This window comes from Neophocaena asiaeorientalis, unplaced genomic scaffold (assembly GCF_003031525.2).
Source record: "Neophocaena asiaeorientalis asiaeorientalis breed wild unplaced genomic scaffold, Neophocaena_asiaeorientalis_V1.1 scaffold357, whole genome shotgun sequence".
Taxonomy (NCBI): Eukaryota; Metazoa; Chordata; class Mammalia; order Artiodactyla; family Phocoenidae; genus Neophocaena; species Neophocaena asiaeorientalis.
In genome coordinates this window covers 4,463,440-4,473,534 of record NW_020173270.1, presented here as the reverse complement: position 1 = coordinate 4,473,534, position 10,095 = coordinate 4,463,440, and the positions used below count along the sequence as shown (strand labels likewise).

The 10,095-nt window shown below is 59.8% G+C and overlaps 1 protein-coding gene across 4 annotated transcripts in view; it reads right to left on the bottom strand.

The window, feature by feature from the left end:
- Nucleotides 1-10,095, bottom strand: part of DPP9 (dipeptidyl peptidase 9) — a 41,301-nt gene that overhangs the window by 3,286 nt on the left and 27,920 nt on the right. For 2 of the 4 annotated variants that reach the window (XM_024745771.1, XM_024745774.1), the window contains exons 15-21: nucleotides 7,877-8,029; nucleotides 7,336-7,471; nucleotides 5,239-5,384; nucleotides 4,310-4,456; nucleotides 3,291-3,443; nucleotides 2,528-2,670; nucleotides 1,069-1,180 (exon numbers count right to left, since the gene is read on the bottom strand). In XM_024745771.1, the coding sequence (XP_024601539.1) occupies nucleotides 1,069-1,180; nucleotides 2,528-2,670; nucleotides 3,291-3,443; nucleotides 4,310-4,456; nucleotides 5,239-5,384; nucleotides 7,336-7,471; nucleotides 7,877-8,029 (990 nt within the window). Of the gene's footprint in view, nucleotides 1-1,068; nucleotides 1,181-2,527; nucleotides 2,671-3,033; nucleotides 3,169-3,290; nucleotides 3,444-4,309; nucleotides 4,457-5,238; nucleotides 5,385-7,335; nucleotides 7,472-7,876; nucleotides 8,030-10,095 lie in introns of those variants that run through there. The other 2 variants (XM_024745772.1, XM_024745773.1) reach the window with 2 other exon arrangements.

The following is a 10,095-nucleotide window of genomic DNA, read 5'->3' as shown; positions in this document are numbered from 1 at the left end:
GGGGGGGGACTGCCAAGCAACGCCCAACCCAGCTCCCCACCCACAGGGAGCCCCGCCTCCCTCCTGCCCTGTCTGGCAAGCGCATGCCCAGCCACAGGTCCCTGCGGCCTGTCCCTCCTGCCCGGTGACCCTCAGTTTCCCCATTTGTTGAATGGCAACATGTCTTCCCCTGACAGCTCAGAGCGCATGGAGGCGTCCAGGAAGCGGAAAGACTGCGGGGCGGCAGCAGGTAATAAAATCTGTCCCTCTCGCCTCCAGCACACCCACCCCCCACTCCTCCGAATCCACCAGGCCTCTCGCTCCCCACTCCCGCTCCCTTTCCTGCCGGGACAACTGACTGTGGCTCATGTCCCACTGGCCCCCATGGGCCTCTGTCTACAGGGCTGCCAGAGGGAGGCCTGACACCTCGCCTCACCCTTCGGAACAAAACACAGCCCTCCCCTGAGGCCCACCCCTTACCGCTGAAGCCCCGCCCTCTCACAAGGTTCCGCCCCTTACTGCTGAAGTCCCGCCCATCAACGGAGGCGTCAGGCGGCTTGCCATGCTGGTCACCACATCCTGCTCCCCAGCTGTTCTCCTGCTGGCTCCAGCTACCCTGGTCTCCCGTCCTGGAGCTGCTCCCTCCTACTAATTTCCTGTCTGGTGTCTTCCACAACCGCCCCCCAGGCCTAGATGAGTCCCCATTTACTCTTTAGCACCCTTAAATGTCACCTCTTCGGGGAATTATTTTCTGACCCCCGTCAAGGGACACCCCCCCCGCCCCGCCCCGCCCCCAGATGCTTTCAGTATTCTGTACAGTTCCTTCAAAGCAAGGTTCCTGGCGCGCATGCGCAATCATTTCGGTAACATCAGCCTCCCTCCACCGGGCCCAGTTCCCAGGTGTCGCCAGCAGAAGGTGGCGGGGACCCGGAGCGATCAGCGCACGACTGCTGAATGGTGGTCGGGACCCAGGGAGCCGGCTAAGTGTGGAGCCAGGCAGTCAGGTGTGAGGATGGGGGCGCGGCCACGGGTGCCCCAACCCACTGCTGCCCACGCAGCGGGCTCCTGGGGGCGGGAGGAGCCACCCACCTGGAGCTGGTAAGGCTTTCCTGCTCGGATCAGCTGAGAGACGAGGAAGTTTGTGTGGAAAAAGTGCACGTTCTCATCCAGGAAGCCGTGCAGGATGAGCAGGCGGTTGGGCCTGGAAGACAAGGTGGGCCTGAGGGTCTGGGGCGAGACCCCCTTCTCCCGCCCATAGGCAGTCGCGCCACAGTCCACGCTCAGCCAGGGCTGGGGGCCCAGGGTCCCGCCCCAGCCCCAGGACAGCGAGGGCGGAAGCGGCAGCCCATCAGCAGAACGTGGCGGAACTCAAATCCCGTGCACAGTGCACAACTGGCGGGTCTGGGAGACCCCTCACCTCCTTCCAGGTGAGGAGGGGAGGGGTGTGCGCAGAGGCTGTGCCTGGAATGCCCTGAGCTTGGGGAAGCTTCTGGAGCAGTGCTGCCCACGGGCACTCTGAGACGATGGAATGTTCTAGACCTGCGCCACCCATCACCGCCAGGTGGCTACTGAGTGCCTGACATGTGGCAAGGGTGGTCGAGGAACCTTACTTTTTAAAATTTTGATTTATAAACAAAAATAACTTATTGAAGCGACACTCACACAACCTAAAATTTACTAATTTTAAAGGGGTTTCGGGGCATTTGGTGCATTCACAGTGTCGTGCAACCATCATGTCTATCCTGAGTTCCAGAGCACTTCCAGCACTCTGGAGCAAACCTGTGCCCATGAGCAGGCACTCCCCACCCCGGGCAACGACTGGTCATCTGTCTCCACGGTTTTACTGTTCTAGTGAATTGGGATGAATGTGAACGAAGTCGGAGCGGCCACGGAGCAGTGGGTTCTGAGCTTGGCTGCATGATAGCACGCCACTGTGGAGCCCAGGCCACCTCCAGACTAGAGAGCAGCCTTGCAGGGAGAGGGGCCCTGGCGGGGTCAGCCTGTGACGAGAACCCTGGCACTAAACGTGGGGCCCAGGTTCACCAGACAGAGCCACACCAGAAACTGGCCACGCCAGTTTCTTTTCGATCGGCGAATCAGAAGCCAATGCCCAAAGCATTGACGTGGGACATCAGAGCTGTTCCAACACACCTACATGTTAGAACCACTGTGGACCTGTGTTCTGAACCACGGTGTCAAAACCCACAAGACAGAGGCCGTTCAGGTTCAAAACTGACTCAGGGGGTCCATGGTGGGCCGCGTGTTTGGGGGATGAGGGGAGCCAGCACGTGCAAGGTGTGACTCTAGACCTTCCCTTCTATCTTTCTGGGGGCAGGGCTGGGGGGCTTCCCTCCCTCCTCGCTCCAAGAGAACCCAGGCACCTACTTTCAGTGAGGAGTGGTGAGGAGGGAGGGCTGCGGGGGCAGAGGGGACCAAGGGGCAGGCACAGTGGGAGGTGCGGAAGCCACGCCCAGCCGGCCACAGGCGGGCCAGCTTCATGGACGGCCAGCCCTGGCGACCCTGAAGTCAGGGCGGGTGGGGGCCTTACTCATTGGGCAGCTTCTCCACGTGCAGGGCCACGGAACCCGCCTCGTAGCCAAGCTGGTTGTTTTCTGGGACATCCATGTAGCGTTCTGTGTACCCTGTGTCGTAGGCCATCCAGACTGTGACCGGAGCACCTGCGATGGCCACCTGAGGGCCACAGCGGATGGAGCGGGGGGAGAGAGAGAGAAAGAGAGAGACATACACACAAAGGTTAGGTCCTGGGAGCCTGCGCTTGGCCGGCTGTCCCGGGGCCTCCCCCGGAGGACGTGAGGAGCGGGCATGCACACGGGGGCTGGCAGGGGAGGGGCCCTCAGACGTGTCTCCCCCGTGGACCGTGCATTGTCTCGGGAGGGTGGGTGAGCTGAACGAGCGCGCCGGGGCCGGGATCGGCCCCTCCCTGGGCCCACTGCCTTCCTGCCGCCTCCACCTCCTCATCGCCGCCCCGCGGTGCCCTGACAGTGCCGCCGGCCTGGGGGCCCCTCCCCCGACGCTCTTCACACCATGCCCCACCTCTGCCCATCCGAGGCCGGGGTCCCGGGCTCAGCCTCCCACAGAGAGCTGCTGGCGGGGTTTTGTGCAGCCGGACGCCATCCTGGGGTCAGCAGTGGCGGGCAATGAGGAGGGGGGCTCGGCCCCATGGGGCTGCTGCGGGGAGAAACAGCCACGTGGCAAGGCCCCTGCCAAGATGCCTCCCCCGGGGGGGCGGGCTCCAAGGGGCACGGGTGGGCGCTGGCGGACAGGAGGGAGGAGGTGGGGACAGGACCCACCTTGAACACCTGGGGCTTGTGGATCAGCCCCATGAGCGAGAGGAAGCCTCCATAGGACCAGCCGTGGATGGCAACCCGGCTCAGGTCAATGAAGCCGTACTTCTCGGCCACGAAGTGCAAGCCCTCCACCTGGTCCTCGATCTCCACCTGGCCCTGGGGGATGAGGCCAGGCACCTCTCAGTGGCCTCCTCCCAGGCACGCGCCCTGCTGTCCCACCTCTTCCCTTGCAGGGAGCCCTCTTCCTCTTGGATCAAAAGCAGCTCTCTGGAAGCTACCCTTCTCTCCAGGCCCCATGCAAATCTGCTGTCTGGGGTGGCGGTCAGACAGGCCTGGCACCAACCCTGCCCCGCCATCCCCTGGCTGACTCTGAGAAAGTCATGTCCCTTCTCTGGGCCTCAGTTTCCTCATCCCCAAAACAAGGACGTCAACATGAACAGGACCGAGTCTACAGTGGGTGTGAGGATGAAACGAGATGCTGAGTGTCCTGTACTCTGAGGCCTGGCGTATGCTGAGGCTTGATGAACAGCTGGTGTCATCACCATCATCACCACCGCCAGCACCACCACCACCAGCAGCATCCTCATCACCGTCCTCATCCTCATCACCACCATCTCCACCTTCGTCACCATTATCCTCAGCATCACCACCACCATCACCATCCGCGTCACCATCACCATCGTTATTATCACCACCACCACCATCACCACCATCAGCACCACTTCCACAGCCACCAGTGCCTGTCTTGCCCAACCCTTGGGACTTCCTGCTGATCAGGCCTATACTGACGTGTCTGGCTGCATCTGGGTTTTAGGCACCAGGTGGGGCGTGTGTCTACCTGTCTCCCCATAGGCCCAACTCAGAGCTGAGCAACAGAGTGGATGTTCCCTCTGGTTCCAAAGGCCGCCCCACTTATGACTGACATCCTGGCCAGGACCATCCTTGATGAAGGTGCCCCAGGGCCGCCCCCAAGCCCCAGGTCCCCCTTCACCACACAGGAAGGGACTGAGAAGAGATGTTACCATTTGGTTTTTCAGGGCCCCTTCAAATCGGAGCCCTCGCTGACAGGAGCCCCTGCCGTCAATCACGACCACGGCGTAGCCCAGAGACGCCAGAGTGTTAAGCCTCAAATACTTGATTCCTTTGAAGGAGTTATTGACCAGCTGCACCTGTGGGGAAGGCGAGATGAGGCGAGTGTGAGAAATACAAGTAAAACACCGGAAGGATGGGCTAGACGGGAGAGACGCCAGCGGGATGGGACGGGGGCTTACAGCCTGAAGACGGGGCCTGTGCTCTATCGTGAAGGCTATGGATGGCCCTGGGCAGGTTGTGGAAGTGGCGGGGAGGGGAAGGTCAGGCGGGGGCCCACTGTGCACCAGGCCTTGTGCTTGGGATGTGCTACAGAGAGGAAGGCCCCGGCCAGGCTCCCTTCTCGGCCAGGGACTCTGCCCCAGGCCCTCCATGGAATTACTCCCTTATTTCTTCAGCCTCTTTCTTTTCTACCCTTCAGTTATCTCTAAAAACAGACACAAAAACTGCTGCGGGTGGCGGGCACTGTGTTTCCCAAGTGACGTCACTTACGCTAGTCCCTTATTTGGCACGATGAATGTTTGGGGCCTTATCGTCCTCTGCGGGTAGGGGCATCCCACTGACTGTAGGGTGTTGACAGCATCCGAGGCCTCTACCCACTAGATGCCAGGAGCATTCCCCCACCCCAGCTGCGACTATGAACCTGCTTGCCAACCTGCCTGCCTGGCCTGTCCCCTTCACAGAGAGCTGGGCCCAGGGCCCTTGGCCACCTCTGTCCCCAAGCTGGTGACCAGGGGTGAGAGTGGGTCACTGCTGGGCAGGTGGCCCAGACACACACGCCGGGTTTAGGGGGGCTTCCCAGAGGGACACTGGAGGGGCACTGGGGGAGGGGGGAGGGTGTGGGGAGCAGGGCAGCGCCCACCTGCGGACCTCCGTACACAAAGAGGACAGTGGGGTGCTTCTTCCCTGGCTGCACGGCGTGCGGCTTGTAGATCATGCCATAGAGCTGCACATCCGAGCGCGTGTGGAAATGGAAGATTTCCGGGGGCACGTAATCCGGGGGACAGCCTGCGGAGACAGAGTGGCTGTGGCTCCGAGGGCCGGGCTGGGCCCGGGAAGCCCACCTCGAAGCAGGGCCCATGTCTGGCCGATGCCCACACTCCCCCAGCCCCGGAGGGTGGACCGGAGGCACCCCATCTCCTGTGCTGCCCGACAGTTAAAATCAGAGGCTGTGGGCGGAAGTGACCCTGCACCCTGTGAGCCAGCTCGGGCCAGGCCACAGTCTGGCTGGGACCAGCTCCAGAGCCCCGACACTGGCTCATCTAGTACGGAGGTGATGACAGCGCTGGGATCTGATTAATGGACAGTTTCATAGTGGGGAGGGGGCTCTCTCTGATTTTCATGGTTACCTGTATCTTTGCAAAGCAACACTGGTTTTCCAATCCAGTGGTGAAGACAACTCTTCCTTTAAGTTCATTTAGGTTAAACAGAGTGTCAATTTAAGAGGAAAATAAGCAAATAGTGATGTAGGTCAGGGGTCTGCAAATATTTACTGTAAAAGGCTAAGTAGCAAGTATTTTTGGCTTTACACGCAGAAGAGCCGTCGGGGGTCTCTGGGTTGTAACCACACTCGTCGCTCTGTATCCTCAGGGGATTGGTTCTAGGGCGCTCCTCAGATACCAAAACCTGCCGATGCTCAAGCCCCTCGTGTGAAACAGCACAGTATTTGCATAAAACCTATGCACACCCTCCCACGTGCTTTAGCTTTAAGTCACCTCTAGGTTACTTATAATACCTGATACCAAATGTTATGTAAATGCGATGCAAGTGCTATGTAAATGGCTGCCACGCACAGCTCAAGTTTTTCTCTTTGGAATGCTCTGTGGTTGGCTGCATCCATGGATGCGGAACCTGTGGCTGGGGAGGGGCTGACTGTACTTGACGCTGCTGCTGCTGCAGCCCCGAAGTCACCACGGGTGATGCCGAAATGACGGGACGTGGCCGGAGTTGGCCCACGGGCCAGCTTGCCAGCTTCTCACAGATGTGGCGAGACTGGACTTTTGGGGCAGCGGTGCCCCCGTCTGCCTGCCTGCACGCCGGGGGCTGGGGATCAGGACACCCGCGCCCCCAGTGCTGCCCCACTGGCTGTGCTGGGTGCCTTGGCAGGCCCCTCCCTTCCCTCAGTTTCCTCTTCTGTGAACCAGGGCCAGAGTTCCCACGCTGTCACGTCCATGGTGACATGGGGCGAGTCAGGGACTGAGCTGTCACATGGAGGGGGCTGCTTACTTATTCAGCTTTCGGGGGCGGTGATGTGACAAACTGTTTTCCAGCCCATAAAACCCACCCCAAACTCCAGGGATTCCTATTTCCTACAATGTTCTAGAAATCTGCAAGTGGCAGGGCTGGGTTCAGGGAAGGGCGTCCTCTTTAGTGAGTGCTTCCTATGAGCTAGGCGCTGCGTGAGCACTTGGTTTACATCCCATGGGCTGCCACTGGACCGTTCCGTAGATAAGGAAACATTTCAGCGAGATGAGCTGACTTGCCTTCGCTTCCGCAGCCAGAATTGGAACATGGGGTCAACTGGGCAGAGTCCTGGCACCCTGGAGGCTCCTGGGCAAACTGACAAGCTGCCTCGTGCTCCCCGAGGTCCCTCACGACCTACCCCCGGCTCCTTCCACAAACGAAGGCTCTGCACAGGCGCCCTTGCAGACAGCCGCCCCTGAGGACGAGGATGGCCCGTGTAGGGACCCCATCCGTCTGGCAGAGTCAGCTCCTGCACTGAGTATGTGCTCCATCCATAACAGCAGCACAGAAACCAGAGACTGTCTCGGGGGGCCCACAGGACAGTTCGGGGCCTGTGGTTATGCTCGACCCGCTCTCGGGGCCGTGCCGCTCAATGCCTTGCGCTCGCCCAGGTGGCCCCCTCTCACCTGCCTTATTTACCAGGCCTGCGACGAGCAAGCTGGGGCTCCCAAGGGGAAGGACTCGCTCAAGAGCCCGGGGGCCTGGGGCTACTCACTGGCCGCCTCCATCATGCTGGCCCAGAACCGGGGCTGCTTGTGCAGGGGGTCATCATCGGGGCCGCTCAGCTTGTAGACGTGCACGCAGGGTGGCGTGCCCACACTGCTGTAGTGGCTGATGAACATGTCGAAGTTCTGCAGGCGGGACGGGGTGCTGAGACCGCGGGGCACCTCCCCCTCCCCCTCCCTGCTCGCCCGCCACCTGCATCAACCACGTGCCATCTTCACCCCGTGTGGTGTGTTCCCCTACCTAACTCTGCTGCTGTTACCACCAGCCCCGCCTTGCAGATAAGCAGACTGAGGTGAGAGGAGCCTGTCCCCTGGCCAGGGGACCCCAGGCGGAGGCCGCTGGACCCAGCGGGGGTGGGGGTCAGAGCCAGACCTGCCCAACGCCAGAGTGTGCCCATCTTGCTGGTTCTGCAGCCAGCAAACGGCCACTGGCTGCTTGCCCGGGATGGGGGTAGCCCTGTGCTCATGTTCCAGAATGCTGCCTGATCTTCCAGAATGTTCCAAGGGAGGGAGCATCAGGGAGGTGCCCACCTGGCTCATAGAGCAGCTGTGGGAGAAGCCGGGCGTGGTGAGGCGCACGATCTCGCCGGCTGACTCGTAGCTGACCACGTAGAGGTGGTGCTCCAGGGGCGTGTCCTTCGTGCCTTGGAAGTACACCAGCTTCGTCTCCTCGTTGACCCAGATCTGCAGGGGCACGGGGGCTCTTGGTGACAGGGCCGCCCTCCCCACCCCCAGGGAGGGCCCAGCATTCTGTGGACAGGGGACCCGTTCTCTCTAAGCTGGCTTGAGCCCACAGGCTGGACAGCTGTCTGGGAGACTTCACAGACCCCGTGGGGCAGGAGCAGACCCCACTAGGGCTGGGCTAACTGCGTGTTCTCCGGTCTGACTTGCAATCAGAACTCCGGGTCCGGACAGCTCCTTCCAGGCAGATCCAGATCAGCCGCTGAGGGGGGCTGAGGCCCCAGTGCTGGGACAGAGGCTGAGGGAGGGCCTGTCCTGGGCCTGCCAGTCCCCGGCCCTGGTCCCCAGTGGGGACAGCCCACCTCTCTGACCCAGGTGCTCAGGGTTAAGAAGTGGTAATTCCCTGCCCCACCGGTTTCCTGGGGGAACGCCCATCAGACCCCTGGCATGGTTCTTAGGCACTGTCCTCAGGAGGTGCAGGAAGGAACCTTGCTCTGGGGCCGGGAACAGGCACTGCCTTGCTGGGGCTGACCACGCAGCACAGACGCTTAAAGAGGCACTTCAGAAAGGCACATCCTCCGAAGCGGCAATTACACCCCTGGGAATTGCTCCTGAGGACTCCACCAGAGAGGTGAGTTCAAAACAAAGGCACAAAGATGTTCCAAGTGTTCTTCAGACTAGAGAGAGGTGACACCCTGAATGCCCAAAAGACGGACTGGCTCCATAATTATGGCACAGTTCTCCGTGGCCACGTAAAGCTGTACTGTCTAAAAAAACCCTACAAATCCTCTAAAATTATGATGCCCCTGTGGAGATGGGTGAAAATAGGAAATATTTGCAGTCATTTCCCCCCGTGGTCACCTCTGAGGCGGAGTGGGGAGGTCACAGGGGTCTGGGGTGAGGATGGAAGGGGATTATTTAGAACGATTCAATTTTTACAACAAACACTGATGTGTTCGCTGTCACTGAAAAATAAATGCTGGTTTTCTAGAAATGGAGGATGTCGTAGGAAAACCCCACACCACAGGTAGTTAAGTCGTATGCTGCTGTCGTCACAAGGACCATGTGAGAAGATATGCAGGCAGGAAGGATCTCCAGGCGGGGGACCCACCGAGGCCCGGGGCCATGGCACAGGCCACATGGAGCACGCGGCCGTGGCGGCGGCAGAGGGCTCTCTTTCCCTTTTTAATTTTTAAAATGCTTTTTTTAAAAGAAAATTTCTGGGTAAAAAGTTAAGGCATGCAGAAGGTAAAACTTTCACATTAAAGAAAGGTTTTGCGTTTTTTTTTTTTTTTTTTTGGCCGCACTACACGGCTTGTGGGATCTTAGTTCCCTGAGCAGGGACTGAATCCAGGCCCTCGGCAGTGAAAGCGCCGAGTCCTAACTACTTGACCGCCAGGGAAGTCCTTAGAGAAAGGACTGTCTTGTGTGTCTGCCAGACGCTGCGCTGACGGCGTCAAAGTATTTTAAAGCAGGGTCCTCACCCAGGGCTGTTCTGCCCCCCAGGGACGTTTGGCAGCCTCTGGACACATCTGTGGTTGTCACCCCCAGGGTGGGGGCTAGGGAGGCTGTTCCACACCCACAGTGCCCATCTCTGGCCCCAAGTGTCCATGGCGCCAAGGGAGAAACTGCTGTGGAGAGGACCAGCGCTATCTGATGGTCCCATCTCACAGGTGAGGAAACTGAGTCTTAGCACCCAGCTAGCGAGGGGCGGAGCGAGGCTATGAGCACAGGGGCCTCCAGTGAGGTTCAACCACAGCAGAGCGACTGAGTAGGGCCAGGTGTGGTCATACGGGAACGGACACGGTTACCTACAGAACTGGAACTCAGCAATAACACTTTTCTCTTGCTCGAGTGTTTTCTAACCACTATTTCCCACTGTATGAAGAGCACAGCAATGTATACTTGCATGTTAACCTCTCGAATGTGCCCTGGGGTGGCCTCGAAAGGTCCACGCCTAGACCTGGGGCTGCCGGGTCAGGTGAGACATAGGTTGACGCTGTAATAGATGCCGCCTCTGCACCCCAGAAAGGCCAAGCCACGTCCCCTGGCTGCGCTGCCCAGGGGTG